The sequence below is a fragment of the Xiphophorus hellerii genome, chromosome 2 (assembly GCF_003331165.1).
Source record: "Xiphophorus hellerii strain 12219 chromosome 2, Xiphophorus_hellerii-4.1, whole genome shotgun sequence".
Classification (NCBI taxonomy): Eukaryota; Metazoa; Chordata; class Actinopteri; order Cyprinodontiformes; family Poeciliidae; genus Xiphophorus; species Xiphophorus hellerii.
Window position 1 is genome coordinate 22,169,400 of NC_045673.1, and position 23,659 is coordinate 22,193,058.

The 23,659-nt window shown below is 39.4% G+C and overlaps 2 protein-coding genes across 2 annotated transcripts; both read left to right on the forward strand.

Moving 5' to 3' along the window:
* The first annotated feature begins 1,027 nt into the window (after positions 1-1,027).
* cald1b (caldesmon 1b) lies at positions 1,028-15,989 on the forward strand. The gene is made up of 17 exons (XM_032549951.1): positions 1,028-1,523; positions 1,782-1,885; positions 2,860-2,985; positions 4,479-4,803; positions 4,922-5,503; positions 5,621-5,728; positions 5,854-5,889; positions 6,786-6,853; positions 6,981-7,227; positions 7,339-7,464; positions 7,825-7,868; positions 7,966-8,041; positions 9,857-9,991; positions 10,078-10,215; positions 11,435-11,503; positions 11,787-11,832; positions 14,541-15,989. The coding sequence occupies exons 2-16, from the start codon at positions 1,812-1,814 to the stop codon at positions 11,817-11,819; spliced, it is 2,187 nt and encodes a 728-aa protein (XP_032405842.1). The 5' UTR covers positions 1,028-1,523; positions 1,782-1,811; the 3' UTR covers positions 11,820-11,832; positions 14,541-15,989.
* Positions 15,990-17,388: 1,399 nt separating this feature from the next.
* Positions 17,389-23,630, forward strand: tnnt2d (troponin T2d, cardiac). The gene is made up of 12 exons (XM_032588289.1): positions 17,389-17,518; positions 18,106-18,160; positions 18,302-18,312; positions 20,064-20,085; positions 20,180-20,237; positions 20,334-20,450; positions 20,554-20,631; positions 20,742-20,852; positions 22,669-22,781; positions 22,906-22,996; positions 23,115-23,152; positions 23,327-23,630. Exons 2-12 carry the CDS (start codon positions 18,123-18,125, stop codon positions 23,370-23,372), a joined length of 723 nt encoding a protein of 240 aa, XP_032444180.1. The 5' UTR covers positions 17,389-17,518; positions 18,106-18,122; the 3' UTR covers positions 23,373-23,630.
* The last annotated feature ends 29 nt before the right edge of the window (positions 23,631-23,659 follow it).

The following is a 23,659-nucleotide window of genomic DNA, read 5'->3' on the forward strand; positions in this document are numbered from 1 at the left end:
TCATAAACATTTACTGCTGATTTTAATCTTTGGTGCCCTGAAAAAGTGTCTTCCGCCTTACAGATTGTTCTTTCTTTTTTTTTTTTTTTTTGCTTTTTTTTGTCAGTATCTGAGCTCATCAATTGAAAAAAAAAAGCTATGCTAACCAACCAGACCCTATGTGGAAAAGTAAACACCCTAAGCCAATAGGTGTGTGTTTGCTATCAAACCTTTGCGACAAGCAGTTGTGAGTCTTTTATCTAGACTTGCCATATGAATTTGAGTTTTCAGTCTTAATTTAACCCTGTGATTAAATGCTTGGTTTAAACAAGATAGCTCTGTACACTGTATGAAATACTGGGCCATCTTTGTTTTTTAACTTTCTTTGATGAATGTGAAGGTGATCTGGCAACAATCTGGACATTTGACCTACATGTTGTGTTTTTATTGTGAATGTTTCAGATTATAAATAAATAGTCTTTTCATAATAATCAAGTCCATTCATGGATATTATTTTAGAATTATATATTTAAAAAAAATATATATTAAGAAAACAATATTTTTCCTATATTTCAGTGTGTGAGGGGCAGCACAGTCACAGCTCCCGTTTTTACTCCAACAAAAATGATAGAGTCAGAGGCAGATTATATCACATGTTTACAGAGTGGAATAAACTCTAAAATCCATCAGAAAAATACATTTTCTTAAACAATTTTTTTTCCAATGTGCATCACAGTTTATAAAATTGCACAGTTCTGAAGTGAAAGTTAATTTTTAGGGTATTTTTTTATTAATTACATCCCTTCATGCCATTCAGGTTTAACTTTATCACTAAAGCATCAAGTTCGAAGAATTAAATTAATACCAACAAACAGGAAATGAACGTTTTTGTTTTTCATTCATCCTCCTAACGGTGAAACGGTGATGACTGATAGTCATCAGTCATCAGTCTCATACGTGTTTCAAGATTATTTTCAGTAGCATCGGTTTTTCTTAACTCGTCTTTATAACTCGTAATTCCACAATATGTGCCTTAAAGGCAATGTGTTTTGGGTTTGTTTTTCATCCTTGGACACATTTTGAACCCTTTTTTATTTGATTTTATTATATTTTTCTTTTACATGGGTAGAAAATCCTCAGATTTGAATGGAGTTTTAACTTTCCCACTAAATATGCTGAATGAAGACCCGTCAGTCATCATGTCAGTTCAGCTTCTGTTGCTTTCCCCACCTTTGAGCGGTAAATGCTGAAATGAAGCATTCCCTTTTACCTCTTCTGCCAGAAAACCCTCTGTAAACACTTGCGAAACGGGGCTTTTGGATTTAGAGCAGGAGTCCGGCTGAGGAGGAGAAGGGAGGATGAGAAAGAAAACGAGGAGAGCGGGGAGGCAGGCTTTGCCTTTTCTGGTAGTTAAAGTCACTGAAAGAGCAAACAGGAATCCTGAGAGCTGCAGAACGGCTGAGATACAAACCAGATTGCGAAGGCTGATTCATGACAAGGGAAGAGTCGCTGTTGCTTATGGACTGAACTTCGTAGTCGCTAAGGTACTGTAAACTAACGTGCACTGTAGTTTTTATCTCTCGCATACATCATCAAGCTGTCTGGAGCCTCATGTGTCACATATAAGAAGCTCCTTGTCTTTGATGCTCTCTTTCAAATGTTTGGACTGTGATGATAATTTCCACAGAACTGCAAAAAAAAAAAAAAGAAAAGAAAAGAAAATAATGTGCTGGTGCAAATACTCAACTGTAAGATCAAGTGACTGACTAGCAACATGTAAGAATCGTGTTTGTGTATTTCAGTGAGTAAGAGAGGAAAATCCTCGGGGCAACATGGATGATGACTTTGACCGCCGCATGGAGCTGAGGAGGCAGAGGAGAGAGCAGATGCGTCAGGATGCAGAGAGGTGAGTGAAGACGTGGACACAAGTCAAAGGTTTCAAGTGCAAACATGAACTCGGTCGTACATGGAGAGTTCTGGTCAGAGGTTTGCAAAAACTCAACACCAGGGGAACGAATGATCTTTTAAGTTGGGGTCTTTTAACGGGAAATCTATTGATGCAACGTACAACCTTTATGTGTATCTAAAAGGAATTGGCTCATATTATATTGTTGAAGTTGTTGTGGGTTTTGTTGTTCCGATCCACACAAAGTCAAGACCGACTTCGACTTAGACTTGATGACAGACTGGAGCTCCTCTGTGTCATCAGAGTCCTGGCAGAAAGACTGTTCCAGCTGTTTTCTCACAGTCTTCCTGCCAGCTGCTGCCAGGCGGGTCAGCCCGGCCCGCCCTCCAGCCCCTCGGCTTCTCGTTTCTCGAAAAATGCCAGACTCTGGAATGTTTTGACTCTCATTCTATTTCAGCACACGATGACTCGCTCTGATGCTCTCGAGCCGTTTTAGTAATGTTTGCTCTCTTCATCTCTTTCTCCTTCTCTCTCGGCAAACAAAAATATAGAAAAATAAAAATCTAGACGTACTTCTGACAGTTGGAGCCCTTCTGTGTCAAAGGGCCTTTACTTTTTTTGTTTTTTAACATCTTACTAAAAGTTTGGAGGAAAGGAAGAAGGACATTAGCAAAATAAAAGAGAAGAAATTGAAAAGATGTAGTGAATTTGCTTCATGTTCAGGTTTTTATTTCTATGTCAAAGAAGATGGTGATACTCATGGTTTTTGTTTTAGGAAAGAATACATTTTGTTTAACTCCACAGAGACTCACTGATCTAAGTAACAGCTCACAAGAGTGAAAGCCCTTCTCTCAATGAAGAGGCACAAATCTTTGCTTTCCGTCCCATGTCTTTTAACTGCCCTCGTTTCAATAAACTACTCTGAAACAAATAGATTTTTATGTAAACATGCTTCATCTGGGGCGTTTTTTCAGGGGCGTTTCCACAAACGATGACGATGAGGAGGAGGCTCGAGAGCGAAGGCGACGTGCCAGGGAAGAAAGGAAGAAAATGAGAGACTCGGACGAGTCTGAAACGACGGACACGGCCAACAGTAACAGGTGCCTGACAGCCACACAAGACGACTGAGGGGATTCACATTCTGAGTGTTTCCAATGCAACTGATGCCCACCGTGACAAAAACACTGTCAACATGTTACAAACAGGCAGGGGAAGTTTTATTGAGGGTGCTTGACAATCGTGTTTGTGAGTGTGACAGGGAACGTTTCTAACCTCCTGTGATTTTAGCCTGTACAAAACAAACAGCAAGCATTTCCCCTGAATTATTTTTGTAGCCCTGTTGCAGCATTACTTTGCAAGGACTGGCTGCAACGTACAGTATGTTTCCAATTGGAGAAAATTTAGAAGTAGTGTTCACAATCCAAATGCTGACAAGATTTTGTCCACACAGGGTGATGCAAAGGCTTAAAAATGACGTTTTTTAATAACTTAAGTTTTGTTAGTTATTAAAAAAAGAAGAAAACTATGCTGGTTTTCAGTGCAGAGACATGAGAACCTCTCAAATACTTTGGAGAAACCTTCACATGACTTTGACTTGTGTTTTCTTTTGTTTTTTTTTCATAGAAAGGTAAATTTCATCTGTTTATTTTAACTCTAACCCAGGCCAAGCACTTGCAGGTTACTTCCCCAGACATTAGAGAGTACTTTCTGGGACATTTCAGGATCTTACAAGGTCCTTTCCCAAACTTACCAGGAATAGTCATTATTCCTGGTAAAATTCCTGGGAAAATTAATGAAACTTAGCAGGTACTTTCAGGAACTTATTCATCTTCCACAACGTCTGTTCGATGTTTGAAGCTCTTAAAATTTCTACTTAAAGGAAGCAACGAGGTATTTTCCAAGAACTTCCATTGCTCTATGGAACTTATCACGTACATTCTGCAAAATTCTGTTTCTGAACTTTCATGAAATTCTCCCAGAGCTTAAATGTTACTTTCCGGAAACTTGGAGGTTATTTTTCAAAACCTTCATGTAACTTACTTGGTATTTTTGGAGATTTCATGACACTGATATGGAGTTTTCTTGGAACTTAAAAAGTTACTTTCCAGCAGCTTAAGACTGCTTTCCAGTACTTTGATGAAACTTTGATGAGGGGTTCCATGAAATATTCATGTATGTTTTGGAAGGTGAATGGTCAGTCGTATAAAAGTCCCTGGTAAGTGTTTGGTAGGATCCAAGAAAGTACCAGGAGATGCCTAGTAAGTTTCACCAAAAGAGTTCATGATAAGGGTTGGGAAAGTATACCTGGTCAGTTGTATGGAAGTTCTGGAAAGTACCTGAAAACCTTCAGTAACATTTCAGAGAAAGTAACATCTGAATTATTGGAAGTTACTGATATTCTTAAAAGCTTTCTCCAAAGAGGTTTTTTATTGTTATTATTTTGGCAATAATAGTTTATTAATGTCAATTTTCTTCCTCCTTTTGACCAAAGCTGACAAAGCATCCACTCATTCATATGAGATTTAATTTTAGTCAAATGTGAGCCTACGTCAAAGTTTCCAAGCCTTGTAAAAAAGATTTCGTGTTTGTTTAGCGCGATGGAGACCGAATCGTCTACGACTGTTCCTGGAGGAGCGGAGGATGACCAGGCTCTGCTGGAGCGCCTGGCCAAGAGGGAGGAGCGCAGGCAGAAGAGGATGATGGAGGCGATGGAGAGGCAGAAGGAGCTCGACCCCTCCATCATCTCCAGCAACGGCACGGACGGCAGCCTGCAGGAGCAGTCCCCCGTTAGCAACGACAGCAAACACACAGAGGAGGAAGAGGAGAAAACAGAGGAGAGGTCTGCTCAGGAGGAAGTCACAAATACTGAAACAAACTCATGGGGGAAGGAGGAGGGAGAAGAAAAGAAAGAGGAACAGGTGAAAAAAAGTGTTTTTTTTTCTTTCTTTTTATTAATAATAACAAAGAAGAAGCAGCTTTTGTCTCTTTGGAGGTGAAAGAACATTCACAGGATGTTGACACACGATTTGTTTTTAGGAGACTGAGGAGAAAACGGCAACGACCGAAGTTGAGCAAGAGGACCCTGATTCAACGATGAACCACAGAGAGGAGGAAGCTGTTCCAGACCAAAACAAGGAGGAGGAAGAAAGGAAGATGAGAGAAGAGGAAGAAAGACAGCACGAAGAAGAAAGAAAGCTGAGGATGGAGGAGGAAGAGAGGCAGAAAAAGGAACTCGAGGAAAAAGCAAAGATGGAAGAGGAAGAAAGAAAACTAAAGGAAGAAGAGAGGAAAAGGGAGGAGGAGGAACAGCAACAGAGAGAGATGGAAGAGAGGCTCAAGAAAGAGGAGGAAGAAAAAGTGAAAAATGAAGAGGAGGGAAAAGAGAGTAGAGAGATTGAGGAAAGACAGAAGAAAGAGGAGGAGGAGAAACAAAAGCGGGAAGAGGAAGAAAAGCTGAAACGGGAAGAGGAGGAAAAGCACAGAAAAGAGATGGAGGAGAAGGCGAGGAAAGAAGAAGAAGAAAAACAGAGGCAGGAAGTTGAGGATAAAAAGAGAAAGGAGGAAGCCGAGAAGCAAAGGAAGATAGAGCAGGAGGAGAAGAAGAAGACAGAAGAGGAGGAGAAGCGGAAAAAAGAGATGGAAGAGAAGAAGAAGGAGGAGGAGAGGAGGAAACGAGAAGAAGAGGAGAAAAAGAAGGAAGAAGAGAAGAAGAAGAGGGAGCTGGAGGAGAAAAAGAAAGAGGAGGATGAGAAGCGGAAAAAGGAGGTGGAAGAGAAGAAGAAAAAGGAGGAGGAGGATAAACGTAAAAAGAGAGAGGCTGAAGAGAAGAAGAAGAAGGAGGAGGTATGACTGTAGTTCTCACTGTGGTCATTGTATTATAACAGTCATCAGATTTATGTAATAATATGATAACATTAATATCATGTTTACATCATTTCCCTCTCTGTCTGACCTTTTTCTGATTGAAGGAGGAGAAACCTAAGAAACTTGGCTTTAAGGAGAAGGTAAAACTCAACTAGCACTTCTTTGCCACCGACGTGTTAAATTTTGACTTTTAAGTACGCCTTTGAAATTTGTCCATTTTCTTCGTGGAATAAATATACCTGAATATATGCTATGAAGATACATTCAGTTATTTTAGAAATTGGTGTGGAAGTTTATTCTGCATTTTCTGTAAACACAAGAGTCCTAAATATTCATACAGGAGGAACTATACACACCTCCAGTGATATCTGCAAAAATGCCCATTAGCAAGTTGCAAAAGGAAACACACACGTCAGCAAGCTTCTGGCATTATTCAGGTCAGGTATGATCACTACTGGGTAGAGCAAAACCGACCCCACAGCGTAATGCTGCCACCACCGTGTCTGGATGCACCTTCACTCCTCCAAGCGTATTTTCTCAGTTTAGGCCAAACATCGTCATAAATCTTTTCTCCAGCGCAGCACTTTTCGACACATGCAAACTTTAACTGAGCTGGAAACGCATCGATTTTATCTGCAACTTGCAGCCGGACATTTATTTAAATGTTGATAAATTTGTAGGTGTAACTTTAAACCAGCGTAAATGAGAGAAAATTCATGGACTCCAATTTGCAAGACAGTTTTTGCCTATTACACTCAGTCAAGTTGTCTTTGCGTCAAAATGATCAAAATAAATAAAATAAGAAATAAATATATTTATATATTAACAATATATGAAGCTCATGCCTATGATGAGTGTATGTTAAATTCTCACTTGTACCGTATTATATATATATATATACATACATATATATATATATATATATATATATATATATATATATATATATATATATATATATATATATATATATATATATATATATTCTCTTTCAGTTAAGGTAATATGTGTAACCTTTTCTTCCTCTCCATTCAAGAATGAACCTGCCAAACAGAATGGAGCCATCTTTGAGAATAAACTGAAGAAAACAGAAAAAACAACAAGGTAAAACTTGAAAAACCTCACCTTGACATAAAACAAAATGAAAGCTAACCAGACAGAAGACCCTCCGCAATCCCATATTCTTCATTGCCAAGTGCTGCTGTAAATAACGGCTTCGCTGTGCGAGCAGGGACGGCGTTCCTTCCAGCAAGGCGGAGGATGCCGAGCGACGGGAGGCCGAGCGCAAGCTGCTGGAGCTGAAACAGCGGCGGAACAACGCCGAGAGCCAGGAGATCGAGAAGATGAAGCAGAAGCAGCAGGATGCGGAGGCTGAGCTGGAGGAGCTCAAGAGGAAGAGGGAGGAGAGGAGGAAAATCCTAGAGGAAGAGGAGCAGCAGAGGAAGAAGGACCAGGAGGAAAAGAAAGCCAAAGAGCAGGTGATCATGTGCTTCTGTTAAAGGAAGTATCTGCAGTTTTAGTTGGAGGCCGAAACGTTTTGCTGTTTCGACAATTCATGCTATTTGGTTGCACTGTTGCGTTTCTAACAGGAGGAGAGAAAGAGGATGAAGGAGGAGATAGAGAGAAGAAGAGCAGAGGCTGCAGAGAAGAAGAAACAAATGGGGGAGGAAGCAGCAAAACCTGATTTCACCATCAGTCCAAAAGGCTCCTCTAAGGTGAGATTTGGAGAAAAAAATGGTTAACTTTAGCACGATTTCAAAACTTACGGCATGTAGTTAATGAAAAAACGTTCCAAATGCTTATCTTGAATACTTTTTAGTACTTTGGTGTCTATCACCTCAGCATATTGTTGGCTATGCTGACTGAAAATGAGTGAAAATGAAAGAAAAGAAGCTCAGAAATTATTACAGTACCATCGGAAAGTCTAAGACGACACTGAAAGATTTCTGGAAGACAATCTCCCTTTCTTTAATAAAATATTGTACAAATATCTAGATTGCTGACTTTCTAACTTCACAGGTCAGGTCAGGTTGACATGTATTGTTAATTTTGAGCAACGCTGTCTCATCCTACAGATTGGGGAAAAGGCAGAGTTTCTGACCAAGTCTGCTCAGAAGAGGTGGGTCAGACGACAAATAGCACATGAACAAATATAAACAATCAAACATTTCCCGCTTTATATCGAACATGCAGAATGTTTTTCATCCACTCAACAGCCCAGCGAGGGTGTCACATACTCCGCTTGTGCCAAAGATTGGGAACAGATTGGAACAGTTTACCTCCGCTATGCAGGTGAGGCTTAATACGATCAAATTCACCCTCAGTAAATGTAAAAAGGGAAAAAGAGGCATTTCCAGAAATGTATGTAGTGAATTCTTGCTGAAATTAAAAGCGGATAGAACAAGGGTCTGCAACAAATCTAAAATTGCTGCACTGTGAATTTTGAAAAAAGTTATTTTCTTTCAAAGACTCACTCTCACGCTCTAAGCAAATTTGTGTCAGCCAGTCGGAAGGCAAGAACGACTCTATTGGCAATAATAGCTTATTCCTGGTCTAGAAAGAAAGCTAGTGGCGGCATGAAGTGCAAAAGTGTGGATATTTACTACAAACTTCAGAATAAAGGAATGCACTACATGTTCACAAATAAAACTGTGGAGAATCTTAAAGCAGAGTAAAGTTATAAAACAAAATCCCAAGCTATAAACATCTCATGGAGCTCTGATCAATCCAACATACATCCACTAATAAAAGGCAAATCTCCTTCAACATGTCCTCCACCTAAACCAATGTTTCTCAGTATCACTGCCCTGCATGTTTTAGGGTGTTTCCTTCCTGACAACAATCGAGACAACAATGCTGAACATGCAGTCAGCTCAAAGCACATGTCAGAGTGTTAATTCCTAAATCCACAGAGAATCAATCTGTGGCAAGACTTTTAAATTCACGCTTCCAGTTGCTCTCCATCCAGCCTGTCTGGGATTGAGGTGCTTTCCAAAAAGGATTGTATGTCAATTTTATTTGTGGAGACAGAAAGCAGCATCCCTCAAAAGAGGGTCAGAAGGTCAGAAGTAAAGTGAATGTAGATAAACTATTGACTCAATGAAGGCTGAATCCAGAGGCATGACTGGCTTTTTAGATTTAGCCTTCTTCTGTAAGAAAGCACACACACGTACTAAACATTTCCTTCACAAGCCAACGAAGGATGGCAATATTCTGTACGGTTGTGCGTTTTCAAAAATGTGGGATAACAGGAAGTGTGGCAATGAGCAACACTGAAAAAACTGTTGTAGGGTCTGATCATACAGGAGGACTTGGGATGCTTGGGAGGAAAAGAAAAACCCCCACTGAGTTTTAAAAAGCAGTTTAATAATCTATGGACTTCAGCAGCAGCAGACGATCTGTCGCCAAGACCTAAACATGCCTATATCTGGAAAATACTGTAGGTCTGTGATAATATTTACTTGGTTTTGATCAGAACCCTATAAAAGAGATGCAGTCCAGCGATTGGGGGAGGATTTCACTACGATTGGGCCAAGATTCCCTCGCGATTTGGTTGTGCTGACTTAGGCTGCAGTTTGTAATAAACCTTTGTTGTTCAATCAAAGTCGTGCATGCAGAGTCTTCTTCCTGAAGCATCACCATGCCAACATCTTGAGGACACTGACAGAAGACTGTCTAAAGTCATCCCATACAACTTCCTTCAAAGCAACATTTTATGAACACGTTGCAGCAATCCTTTTGCCGGCAGAGCAACTACTTTGACTCTAAATACTAAAGTATCGGTTATGGATTTAACTCCTGCTAGGTGGTTGTACAAACCATGTTGATATTTCAATGTCTTAACCAACAAAGCAGCTAGCCCCTTAACAAATCAGCTGATCCTGTGACTGCCTCCCCTGGCGAGTCATTGGAGTAACAAAGTTGGGCTGACTTCAACCCTCCCACCCCCTCACTACATCAATCCTTTAACTAAACACATGGAAACACACACACACAAAAAAAAGCAACCACTGGCTAAATACAATGAAAACGTTTCAAAAACGAACTCTTCAGTGCGTTGCTGTATGTTGACATGAAGGAACTGGACTCCCCTCTTTTGTCCCACAGGGAAACAAAGAGGTCAAATCCCCCAAGTCTCCTTTGGCCGACATCCCCATGGGAGGCACGCGCAACATCAAGAGCATGTGGGAGAAAGGCGCCGTGAGCAGCCCCCCCCCTGAAAGTCCGGCTCCAGCAAACAAGGTGAGACGGGATGCCGGAGAGGATCAGATGCATTATCTGGTATCAGAAGGAACCTCAAAGGTGAGAATCCTTCTCAACTCTTCCAGGATGTGGCTGGTATCAAAGGAAGTGTGGCAGGACGCGGCAACAGCTGGAAGGGAAAGCCTGCAGAAGCAGAGAAGACCCCAGCTCCAGCTCCAGCTCCAGCAGCAGCACCATCACCACCAGCAGCTGCAAAGCCACCAGTAAGACCTGATGAATCCTTCTCTTCATGCAGCCACTATAACAAGACACCAGTGTTGCCTTGTGACAGTAATCTTTTGATATTCTGAGCACGCTAATTTCTTCCCTTGCACGTCGACGTATCAGTCTTTTGTTCACTGGAGCTTTTGTGTCGGAGCTCCATGAATGAACGGTGTGGCCAACAGGAGTCTGGTGACCCCACATGGACTGTTTAACCAACAGCATCTGCCTTCACTTCTCACCTCTCCTTTCATACTTCTCACACTTTTTCTAAAGTTTTAACATGTATTTTTATCTAAACGCCTGAAAGGAACTTGTATTAAGAACTTACTTACGGTGCTGAAATTGGGATGACCGTTAAAATTTTTATTAAAAACATTACAGTGGATATTTATCTTAGTTTTTCATGCTTGGCAACAGTGAGAATTCATCATTCTACATCAACGCAGCAAAAAAAAAAACTAAAACGTAAAAAAAAACTTAACTGTACATACATGAATTGTGTCTCTGCTGAACTGCTACTTGGTGGACATTGTGTTCTTTTCCAGAAGTAGGACACAAGCTGCTAATCCCACCAGCTTCTGTGGAGACATCACACCGTCTCCCCTTACAGCAGCGTTTCTGAATGACGTGTCACATTGTTCTGAAGCACAATTTAAGAGCAAAATGACTTTGGGGTCAAATGTGACTTGTGACTTGTTGGCTCAGCGTGCTGGAACTTTTGCATCAACACCCCCCTCTGATGGAAAAACGCTACACAGCAGTCTAGAGGACCGGCTGCGTCATTTACTATTCCTGGCTTTTCTTTGGTTTATTTCCTGTTTGCTGTGGTTTTTGCCATTTTTTTTTTTGCCTTCATGATGTCCTTGTTATTTGAAGTTATTTCCTGAATTTATTTACTAATATGATGTCAACAAAATCATTTTTTGAGGTTTTTTTAGTGTCTTTATTTTCCCATCAAGCAGATGCTAAATTAAATAGAACTTGTTACTGAACATATTGAAATAAATACTATTGAAATGTAATTTAGACAAAGCACATGCAGCAGGAAAATGTTGGTAAGAAGCAAATGAGCAACGTTAGACATTATCGGGCACAATAGTAATCAAACCAATTTCAGAATCTCGTGAATGTACATTATTCTATTGATTGTTGCAAAACATTGTTTGAAATTACAACACAAGGTCAGACTAACGTGATTCTGTTCCTTTAACGTGACAGGAGGCAAAACCAGGTGAAGTTGGTAAACGCAGCATGTGGGAAGCCAAGAGAGCCTCAGCACCAGCCAAGGTATCAGACGCAGACTCACCAATTGTCTTTAAGGACAATCCACCAGTTCAAAAACTATTAGGCATTAGTTTCTGCATCTATAATTCGGTTAATTTATGCATAGTTCAGCTTCATTAATCAATAAATTCTCTTCACTCTAATCTATATCCATATCCATGTGTATTCTTTATAAATAGGTGTTGCACTATATACAAAACTGAATTAAATTGATTTACTTTATGAAGGTGTCCAAAATAAAGGAGAAGTTTACTTCATTAGTTCCTGCTGTCGTTCTTGTTTCTAGGTGGCAGCTGGAGGGAAAAGCAAGTTCAATTAGAAAGACCCAAACGGTGAGTGATTATTTAGTGCATTTCCTCATTGGATTTATTTATGTTCACTTTGTAGGTTGTTTACATGAGTTTTCTAATTTTATCTGCAAAGAGCATTTTTTATACTATTTTAGAAAACAGGCAAAAATGACAAAACATAAAACAGATGGTCATGTTTACACGTTTGTTACGAATGAGCAAATTAGTATCTTTCTGCACTCAAAGCAGGTTTAGGGTTAGAGTATCTGGTGCAGCTGCAAACCTCCCAAACTGGCAGGCTGGGCAGGGAAAGCATTAACGAGAATTCAAGACCCCCATGGTAACTCTGGAGGATCTGCAGAAATCCACAGCTCAGGTGGGAGAAATTGTCAACAGACCAAATATGAGCTGTGTGACACACAAGTCTGGCCTTTATAGAAAAGTGGAGAAAAGAAATCCACTTTAGATGCAAACATCTGGAAGAAGGCGCACTGGGTCACATACGACCGTCACTAAACGTTTTTGCGAACATGCCAGACAGCCTGAAAAGCGTCAGGCTGTGAGGATGTGTTTCCTTAGCAAGAATCTGCCTGAGCTTGAACTATTTTGCAGAGAAAAACAGGCAAACATTTCCGTCTTCGTATTCATACAGGCACTATAAGCTTTAAAAGAGTTGCAGCTATAATTGTAGTGAAAGGTGATTCTGCAAAGTATTGATTTAGGAGGCTGAATACAAAATGCACCACACACTTTTTTTTTTTTTAAAGAAACAGAAGGTCAAAAACAATAATGGTGAACTTTGTGTCAGTTTGATGTAGTGCACTTCAACTTATAAATGTTGATTTAAAAAAATAAATAAATAAAGTACCTGGCTAATTGAGTCAAATAAAGGACCGGATCAGTTTTAGCTCTTTCTACAAATGTGTAAGACAATTCATGTTAAACCAGCGTTCACCTTTACCAGTCAGGTATGTTTGCTTATATCCTTGGTAAGACGAGGAGGCCCTGACTGATTCATACCCCATGGGGAGCCCATAACTTCCCCAACCCACCTACTGCACTTTGTAGAAGAGTAGTTGCTCTCTGTAAATCAAATCTCCTGCCCGGGATATTTGGGCACAGGCTCAGATCTGCGGCACCGAGGTCTATATTTAAAAACGTCCACCATGACCTTGTTTCCCAGTATAAAGAAAGTTCCAGACTCCTGACGTGTCTGTCGTGTTTTTTGAAGCACACTGTTCACCGAGTGTGCCACCTGGATAGCCCAGTGACGCGCGGAGAGCCAGTAAGCCGTCAGGCATACCGCAGTGCAGCTGCTTGATTTTCACATTAAAAATGAGTGCTGGGAAGGATTACCGACACTTTGAGCTGCGAGTCGGCTTTGTTCGCCAGGCTTATTCAATCTACACAGCATATCCCGTCGTATGGAAACATGTCTTTAGAAAATCATGCAAAATTCTTAAAAATATAAACACACATCATATTTTTGTGAGTGTTCAAGCACTTTGCTATGCCGCTCAGAATGAACCTCATTTGCCTCTGATTTGTGCACACCAGAGCAGAAAACAAGCAATGAGATTAAAACACTTGTTTGTAGACATCCAGTCCTGGATCTGACCTCCAACTATAATATATTTTTTGAGGAAAACACCTTTCAGGCCATGTTTTTTGGTGACAAAAAACCCCAAAGGTCTCTTAGAAAGGGCACCAGTGTTCCCTTGTGGGCAAAAGAGAGCCATCCTGAAGGTCAGGCATTGCGAAGGCACTCCCCATGTCAAGCTTCTGTGCTAGAGTAATCAGACAGACCACAACGCACAACTTGAATTTTAAGAACATAATCTAATGAAACCAAAACAGAATGTCTTGGTCTAAAGAATACTTGCAACGTCTGGAAAAAGCACGCACTGCTCATCTCTTTGACTAACATCTCTACTGTGAAGCACGGTGATGGCTGCATCATGCTAGGGGGGGGATGTTTTTTGCTAGCAGAAACTGGGCGCCTTGTTGAGAGGGCACAGGGTGCATTCCAGCCTGACAGTAACTTCTCTCTTATATCTTTGAGAAGTCTAGCTACAGCCTAAACAAAAATGTCACATATCTGGAAAGACCTAAAAATGGCTGCCTAGCGAAACCGTCTAATTCATCTCGGTTGAGCTTAAGAGTTTATGTGGAGAAAAATGGTAGAAAATACGCCATAACAAGTGTGAAAAGCTTGAAAAGATACATCTAACCATTCTTTTGCTTGTAATTACTGCCACCGGTGTTTCACCAAAGTATTGACTAAAGACTGTGAATCTTTTCACACACGCGGCTCATTTTGTCTATTCTGAATCTAGTCCGTTTGGTGAAAAAGGTTTGAACATGCAAAAATCTGGAGAAAGTTAAGTGGTGCGAATACTTTCTGGATGCGCCGTAAACGGAGAGGTGTCAGCCTCAGCCATAAATAGCGATCCTTGTTTGTTCCCTCCCAGTGTCTTCATGAGAAATGGACAGCTGAGGAATGAAGTGAAGGGCAAATGACCAAGTTTCAACCACAAAGAGGCTTATATTGACGTTGCAGTTGAAGTTTCTAAAGAAAACAAATGCCAGTTTGAGCTAGCCAAGTACATTCATAAAGGAAAAGGGATATAAAGCTTTGGTAAACAACCTTGAGGTTAATGCTGTTTCACACCTACTAAACTATTAGAATCTATATGTAGCAACTTTGACAGATGCAGTGACTAATACATCTGATGTCTTACTCTTTGCAGGCTTAAAAAGTAAAATAAAATAAAAAACTAAAAACAACCGACGACTTCATGGTCAAGCTGTTTCCTGACTGAAAAGGTTTCTGCTCTCCTTCGGGCTCCTTTGCCCTTCACCACACTTCTCATTCCTACCAGAAAGGGAGCCGACGTTCCACGCTGCCAGTCATCTGCACCAGCTAACATCTGCTCGAGTAATTCTGCACTGATGCATATTTGATCACTTTCAACCCCAATCAAGGAGAAGTTGATGCGATTACGCCTAGTTTCGTCTACCTAGATGACTACCGTGAGGACTCGTGATCTGTTAACATTTGTAATATGACATACAAATGTGACAAAAACGTTTAATAACGAAAGAGTTATGCTTTTACAATTATAGTGATCTTTAAATACCAATATCGGAAGTTGTTCTTTGCGATACATGCCCCAAGGAACAAGTGAACTAAGCAATTTCTTAGAGCCTCCAAACCAACAGGGGGCGCCCAACAGCACTGCAACTTTCACACAAAGTCTGGTTTACACATCATTCTTTTTTATTTTATTTTGTTTTTTCTTTTTTTTTGTGTGGGGCAAATATGTTGCAATTGTGTAACACAAACCTTGTTATCCTCTATATTCAAACTTTAGATCAGTGTAGTATGACGGTGAAGAAAATATTTTGTACTTAAATGTTTAAAGGCAGCCACGCTGTGTCATGCTTCTCATTTCTATGCAAAAGTAAGGACTAACAACTTAAATCAATGTGAGTATCAGGGAAAGCATTTCGTCTTTGTTTTTTTAAGTTAAAGTACATTCTCCTACATCATGTCCACCATCTTTTCAGACAGTAGACATTTCTAACTCTAGATGTCAAAACAAAAGAATACAAAGATATTCTGATATTTTTTTAAAAAAACTTTAGTGACATCACTGTGAACAAAAGCAAATGAATATGAATTGAAGGAACATGCAGTTAGTTATTGTGTAGCAGATATTATACCATAATATAATGGTTAATATCATGGATATTATTATTATGGATATTAACCATAATGGTTAATATCCATAATGGTTTGAACATGGAAATATGCTGTAAAGATATGGTAAGATGTGGTTGTTTGAAGGCCCCCAGTCAAAATTAGCTAGAGGCCCTATGTATCTGTGGACCGGCTCTGCCTTAAAATGTTTCCACTTTCAGCTTCTTGAAAATGTACACAAAATGGCAATAAATAAGTACATTTTTAAAAGCAATTCAAATTAGAACCTCACATATTTCTGTTGCTTACTAGTAAATTAGTTTAATAATTTTTTTAGCTCTTCTTCAGGGTTAATATAACACTTTAGAAAGTCCTGGGATTGAAAATATATTTTATGTCATGTCAATTTGTTTCAGATTATGTTGCTAGTGATGTTATGATTAGACATGGGCCTGTATGAACTTCTCACTGTATGGCCTTGAGTAGAACGATTAAAAAAAAAAATTTAAATTTTTTTTTAACATCATCCAAAGCAGAAACCTACAACTTATACCTACTACTGCTGTAATGTAACATATTGTTTGTTACAGTTATGTCTATGTAACGTTTATCATTTTTGAATGAATTTGAATTATTAGTATTTTTATTGCATAAACAACACATTACATTTAGTTGTAGTTGTCCTTATTTTCTTTTCTGTCCTTTGCAGAGTAAGAACCTTGTTAATTAGTCAGGCTATCTGCTCTGCCCGTCGGCTTCTTGATAGATATTACTGTGTTCTTTGCGCATGGGAATATTTTCAGATGTTCAAACTTGTCTTTCATATAAGCAAAAGTAAAGAGTAGCTGCCTCCTTCCTTCCAGCAGTGTGTAGAAAGAGGCGTGGCGTTGCTTCATGCTTCAACTACATGCTCCTCACAGCAGGGAAAAAAAAACCTCTGGGCACATTGACGACGCTTCCTCTGGCACCTCATTAAAAAGACATTAACAGCGTGAAACAGGATGATGAATGATGAAACCGTACGTTTTTAAAACCTCGACATACCTTCATATCAGAAACAGACCCATGCCTAATTATGATTTATGCAATCCTTGTTGTCATCATCACAGAAGGTAACATCAGCGTAACTATTTTGACTTGATCATGACTCTGTTTCTGGAGACAGCACCTGTCAACCGGACATTGAGAGAAAAGCCTGTATATAGTGCCAGTGTTTTACTAAGTTCTTAGTAACTTTTACGGAGATGCTTTATAGATCGGTGAGTGGCCGTCAGCTTAAAGAGTTATAGAGCTTCTAAGGATCCGAAATCTGTTTGTATCACGTAGTTTGTCTACCAGAGAATGTGTTGACCTTTAACACATCAGTTTCTGTTGCAGAACTGATCAGTTTTTCTATCGAGTTTCAAATTGTTCTCACTTTATCAAATGGACCGGTGGGATTATTGTTTTTTTCAAGATTTTCTTTGCTGCCATTCTCACATGCCACCTTATTTTGTGCTGCAATTCAGTCTGTGATACGTTGGATCAACAAGTTAATGATCTGCACCTGTAACCACCTTCTTCTTTTTTTCGTTTTGCACCTTGCCTAAATGTTGTTGCGATGTGATTTGTTTGACAATATTGCTGTTAGCAATAAAAGAAAAAAATTGAAAAAAAAAAAAAGAAGACCTTGTTCTGGTTGTGTTGCGTCACTTTCTACCAGCAAGAAAACAAACCCAGTACCTTCAAACAACTTGTTAAATTATGAGGCCTAGTTGAAACTCGAGGAGGTGGTGAAAGATTAAATGGCTGCATGATATTTTACCAGAGCAGGAATATACCTGCAGAATGTGTGTGTGAGTGTGTGAGTGAAACAGCGCCCTGGTGTCCAGCTTCCTAACAATAGACTGGTTAGCCATAGGGCGCTACGGTCACGTGACTAGGAAGGGTCGGACCATGTCTCCTCGATGCTCAGCCTGCTGGTGAAGCTCAAGGAGTTGAAGTCTGAAGCTGCTCATCTCTGACCTCCCTCTGTCTGGGTCACAGGTAAGAATGATTAGCGAGTTAAATACGAACATAAAAAAGTCCAATTTGTGAATTCAGTTATTTTTACTGCTTCTAAAATGAATTTAAATCTATAGTTTGTTTTCCTTAATAGTGATTCTCAGAGTGAAACGTGCTCATTCGTACTCTGCCTGCTGACTTGTCTTAGACTCGTATTGATTTTCTCAGTTTGAAAGAAAAAAAAGATCTGAATAAAATCCAAATTAATAGAATATGAGTATTGTCTGGCATATTTTTCAGAGTTTGCATGAAAAGCATGTGTATTGATCAGGAAATAGTTTTGCGTTTCCCTAAAAACACATCTGATCTGTAGATTGCCATTGTTTTCTTAACCCACTTTTTTTTTTTTTTTTGTCATTTATCATTTTAGGACATATTTCTGTAACTTTTTCAGGTGACTTATGAGCTCTATGGTTCATTTATTTCAACAGTAGTCTGATGTTTAGTCCAATAACAACAATAACACTCAGCTCTCTGTGAGCCGTTGCCAGTTTCTGTTGTGTTGTTTAATGATCAGAAATATTTGCCAGTGTAAATATAGTCTGATGGGGGGGGGGTCCATTTTGCAGAGCTCAACCAGAACCAAATGTCAGACACAGAGGAAGTAGCGGGCGACGAAGCTCTGTACGTAATCAGTTTTATTGTTTGCGAAACAACTGTCCGAAATAAAATATTTGTTTTGCAAATGTAAATGATTTTTAATTAAGGTGTCTTGTTTGTTTGTTTTTCCTATTTTTTTTTGTCTGTGTTTCTGTCTTGCTGAAGAGAGGGAGAAGGTAAGAAAACTGAGATTTCACATACCTAACCTATTTTATTTAAGTCGCACAAAGCTCAAAATGTCCAGCATATGAATAATTATGCACCAGTATTCGGCTCGCAGTTGATACATTTTTTTTCACCAGTTCCAGTTTTTTTCTTTTTTTAGTATTAGGACACATGTATTGGTCTCGAACTGAGACCATTCAAGAATTGCCCTCTGTTAGCAATGCCTTGGTGGATTTTTGAAATGTTCCTGATTGAAGATCAACCTTTATTATAACCTCAGCTGTTGCAGCTGTTGGAAAGAGGGCCAGACTACGGCTGAAAATAAATGTATATGGGTTATTCGTGGTGCTTTTCTTCCCCGTTTTGGGATGGGTATGAATATCTTTACTGTGCATTTTATTGGGTCTATTCTGTGATTTGATTGTCAGGCCCATAGGAAACTCTGAATGTGGCATAGACAAACATCCGTCTCACCTATCAGAGCTTTATACTCTGGATTTATCTTTTAATAATGTGCAAATGGATGTTTACACAGCTTAAATGGGCTAGAATGTAATTCTGGCACGTATTAGTAGCTTGTTTTTTTAAAAATTATTATTATTATTTCATATATGAATAAAGCTGATATCCAGACAGAAAGAGAAAGTTACTAGTCATTAAATAATAATTATTATTATTTCATATATGAATAAAGCTGATATCCAGACAGAAAGAGAAAGTTACTAGTCATGTACGGGTCAGATGAAAACGTAAAAAGTTTCAAGGCTTTTATTTGTTATACATGAATGAGACGGTTACTTTATCTGAGTTTTGATCTATACACTGTTGAGGTCAGTGTGCTGGAAATCTTTACGGCTCATCTGGACATCGTCTCTAAAGAAAGTTTAACTTTTTAGAACCGTGTGTTCTTACACCAGTCTACACCCATGAGCCGAGTATCCGGAAATACATTAAAACAGAGTAATGACAATAAAACATGTTTAATAAACGGGCCACGTACTTTCTTCCTCCAGCTGTGCCTTTTCAAAAGTATTCACACTCAAGTTTTTTGTTTTTTTTTATGCTTCTTTTCCCATTACAACCACAAACATCAGTGTCTTCTATTGGGATTTTCCCCGGCAGGTCAACTCTGAGCAGCTTATTGCTGTGAAATGAAAGGAAATAACTTCTTAAAGAAACATTTTGAGTCAGTCTCCTGGGTTAGAAATTTGCTGCACAACTTTTTGGGGATTTAAGTCCGGACTTTGACTGGACCGTTCTAACACATGATGCCTTGAACTAAGCCATTGTGTAGTAGTTCTAGCCGTACATTAAGCACTATCGTCTTATTGTAAGGTGAACCTCTGCCTATAGTCTTAGGTTTTTAAAAAAAAAAGCTTTTAACAAGCTGTCTTCTTTCACTGTCCTCTCCTCTGTCTGTCTTCCTCTCTGAAGAAAAGCTTCCCCGCGGCATGCTGCTGCCACCTCTTACGGCTGCAATGCCGTTCTTCTCGCCGCTTTGCCGTTAGAAACGGATTTGTGGAGATCACAACTACTGGTGATCCAGACATGTGAATCCCTTCGGTTTTCTGAAAATATGCTGTTTGTGGTTTGAATGCGACAAAATTTAAAAACTTAAATAAAAATAAATAAGGGCCGTGGTTATATGCTAAAGTGCTTTCAATAACTGACTCACTCACACTGACCTCTATGATTTCATATTTGTCCGGTGGTGGAAAAACACGCCACTTCCTTAATAACTAGACTGTTTTCCTTTCTTTAGATGAGTCCAAGCCCAAACCCAAGTGAGTGTTCGGCTTCTCTTCATTGCAGCAGTCAGCCTTCCACTGCCATCAGGATTCATATTATGCAGTAATAACGCATCTCTACCTTCTGCAGGTTCATGACAAATATTACAGCCCCAAAGATGCCTGATGGGGAAAAAGTGGACTTTGATGTAAGTTCATCTCCTTTTCTTATAGTACTACATCCACTTGGATCCTATTAGATCTTGTCATAAAGGATGGCCCTTCGATTCCTCTTGTGATGCCAGGACATCTACAGGAAGCGGCAAGAGAAAGACCTGGCTGAGCTGCAGGGTTTGATTGAAGCCCACTTCGTCCAGAGGAAGAAGGAGGAAGAGGAGCTCGTCGCCCTGGTCAACAGAATTGTGAGCATTTCTGCTTCAAAGGAGTGAGGTTGATCTGACAAGACTCTATAATAATAATAATAATAATAATAATCTCTAACTTCTGTGTACAAATGTGTTTCAGGAAAATCGTCGAGCCGAGAGAGCCGAGCAGCAGAGGATCAGGGCAGAGAGGGAGAAGGAGAGGCAGGCCAGACTTGCTGTACGGTTTCTCTGCAGAAATACTCACTTCTTCACTGCTCTCTGATAATACCTGGCAGCACAAAGAGAGTTTTTTGTTGTTGCTTTTGTTCCTTTAAATCCCCCCTACAGGAGGAGAAAGAGCGCAAGGAGCAGGAGGAGCAGCGTAAAAAGCAGGATGAGGACGCCAAGAAGAAGAAGGCGCTCTCGAACATGAGCCAACAGTACGGCGCTGGTCAAAAGGTCTTCATTTGGATTCTAATTTGCTAAATCAATTTAGGATCAAAATAGGAAAGTACAGTTTAAAAAAAAATATGGCAATCGTAAGATCTTCTCTAGGAGACGAGTTAAAAACTAGTAGATGTATAAAAAATAAATGAGTTTGTTCCTTACATAACTTGTTTTATTTAATTTAATTAAGTATTTCCATCAATTTAAACACCCATAATCCCACGAAGCAACAATTGACTGTATTTTCAGGTATATGGTTGAAAATAGGGCTGAAACGATTCCTCGCGTGATTCGGGTACCTCGATTCTTAATATTCCTCGAGGAAAATTCATCTGCCTCGAAGCTTCGTTAAATTATATTTTGTTATTTAGCGCACCGTGTTCCGGTCGGGTTATTACTTGCTCTCACTTCCGCCTGAGTTGTTGAGGAAAGCCTAAGTGTTAGCAGCATAAAAGTCCAGTTTTCAACTTCGGCCTGGGAGGATTTTATTGATTCGTGGTAATGTCCGTGTTTTTTTGTCATTTTTCGGCAAAACGACTTAAAATGACTGGCGCGATGCCTGGCGTACGGCAGCTTTTCTCCTTCCAGAGCTGCCGCCTGGTGGCCGGTTCAGAGCGAACAGCGGGGAGGAGCGCTGACAGTATGGTGAGCGGATATTATCACTGCGGGCGGCTGCGCAGTAGATGATTAACGTCAGCGTAGCTTTACGGACGAACCGGAAAATTAATTTCATATCATCCCGGTCGCAACGAATGGGTGGCGGAGCTCATCGTGACGGCACGTAGCTGGTAGATGTTTCTGTGTGTGACGATCAAAGGTGTCACATCCCGTCGCTAACATGCACCCAAATAAAAGCTAGAAATGTCTGGGCACGTTGAGAGTTCGTCTGTTAAAATGACATAAGATGAATACATAAACGAAATGCTGGAGCTTTGTAAGCGTATTTGTGAGCCTGCCTCTTTATTATTAAATTGAATGTAATTTCAGATTTTTGTATAACTTTTCTTCAGGTTAACTTCGAAAGTGAGCTACTATTGTCACGAGTTAATTTTCTAAACTATAGAAAAGTTACTGTTAGGGAAGCTCAAGTGTGAAAAATTGGACTGATGTTGATATGCGATATTAACTCTGCTGTTATGTTAGATTGTTTTATTTTATCTTTTTATTTTATCCTATTACTCAACTAATTGTAAGGATAATCGATAGAATACGCGATTACTAAAATATTTGTTTACAACAGCCCTAGTTGAAAACATAAATAAGTCATTAAATAAACAATTTCATATATGAAAATGTAAAAAAATAAATACATACAATTAAAAAAAATCTATATTTTTTTTTGTATTTATAGTCATTATACGTTAGAAGAATATTTATTTTTAAGTATTTACTTTTGTGCTTTGAATTTATTTAATCGGCTTTAGTTATTAGAATCGGTGGGCGGGGCTAGCACTGTTATAGTCAAAGCTGATTGGTCTGCTGAGATAATCATGTATGTCTTAAGGCATGAATCGAAGTTTTAGTTCATGATCTCAGTCATCGTTTTTAGATTTTTAATATATATATATATATATATATATATATATATATATATATATATATATATATATATATATTAATCACTTTTGAATTATTGGCTTCAGTATGCCTGCAAACCTGAAATTTGCTAAGAAGTGAATGACGTATTTTACGTAAAAAACAAAGTTACTCAAACTGAACCCCTGCCATTATTATTCTAATATTTGGATCTTTTTTTCCCCCTATTTCCTGGTTCATTGTAAGAAGGAAGTTCATCTGGTTAATAGTTTACTTTTCATCTGATAAACAGAGTGACACAAGGAGAGGAGGCAAGAAGCAAACCGAGAGGGAGAAGAAGAAGAAGATCCTCGCTGAACGCAGGAAGCCGCTCACTGTTGATCACCTCAGTGAGGACAAACTCAAGTACGACTCGGCTTGGCTTGTTCTTTTGCTCAATTAGTCCCAGAATATTGGTCTGGTTTTAATACACATGAAAATGTTCCTGTTAGATGTCAATTTAATGAGAAATTACAACAAACGTATTTAGGGAGAAGGCCAAGGAGCTGTGGGATTCACTAAGGGGCCTGGAGGATCAGAAGTTTGATCTCAGCGAAAAACTTAGAAGACAGAAATATGATGTAAGTCTGGCACAGCAAAACAAGCATCGTCAGTGTATTTTGCTTACATGTCAAATGTCATGCTAGCGTCTGTGATTTTCTGCAAGCCACTAGATATTTGAGGTTTGTTTCCTTGCAGATTAACCAGCTTCTCTGCCGAGTTCAAGACCACCAGAGGCAAGTCTTAAAAAGAAAAGAAGTGCATTAGTGTACCATATTTAATTCTCAAGCCATGAAAGAATGACCAGATTGGATCAAAACTAATGATTAGAATCACTCCTTGTGCTGTATCACAATACAAGTTGTACCCTGCACACTGATGTTCTGAGAGTTTTTCTCTCCATGTTTCAGTGCCAAAGGTCGCGGTAAGGGGAAGATGGGCGGCCGTCTGAGGTAAAGCTGCTGCGAGACGGAGACGAGGAAGGCCTTCGCAGCAGTAGCAGACCCGCTCAAATACTCCCAATTCTGTTTATCGTCCCGTTGTCTTAGAGTACATGTCAACCATCATGAGATCAAAACAATAAATAGGTCATTTCATCCAATCCGATTCATTTCTATAAACCATTAATAGCCCATTTGTCCCTATGTGCATTTGTCTCGCATAATCAGACAACACTGTAATAAATAATAATAATAATAAAGATCTGAATGACAACAAATGTGTCTTTTCTAGCTTTAAAAACA

Coding starts and splice junctions, on each gene's coding strand:
- cald1b (XM_032549951.1), top strand. CDS start 1,812: ATGGATGATGACTTTGACCGCCGCATGGAGCTGAGGAGGCAGAGGAGA. Junction 7,465..7,824: donor GTCCAAAAGGCTCCTCTAAG/GTGAGATTTGGA, acceptor CTCATCCTACAG/ATTGGGGAAAAGGCAGAGTT. Junction 8,042..9,856: donor AGTTTACCTCCGCTATGCAG/GTGAGGCTTAAT, acceptor TTTGTCCCACAG/GGAAACAAAGAGGTCAAATC.
- tnnt2d (XM_032588289.1), top strand. CDS start 18,123: ATGTCAGACACAGAGGAAGTAGCGGGCGACGAAGCTCT. Junction 20,238..20,333: donor GGGAAAAAGTGGACTTTGAT/GTAAGTTCATCT, acceptor TTGTGATGCCAG/GACATCTACAGGAAGCGGCA. Junction 20,853..22,668: donor AGTACGGCGCTGGTCAAAAG/GTCTTCATTTGG, acceptor TCTGATAAACAG/AGTGACACAAGGAGAGGAGG.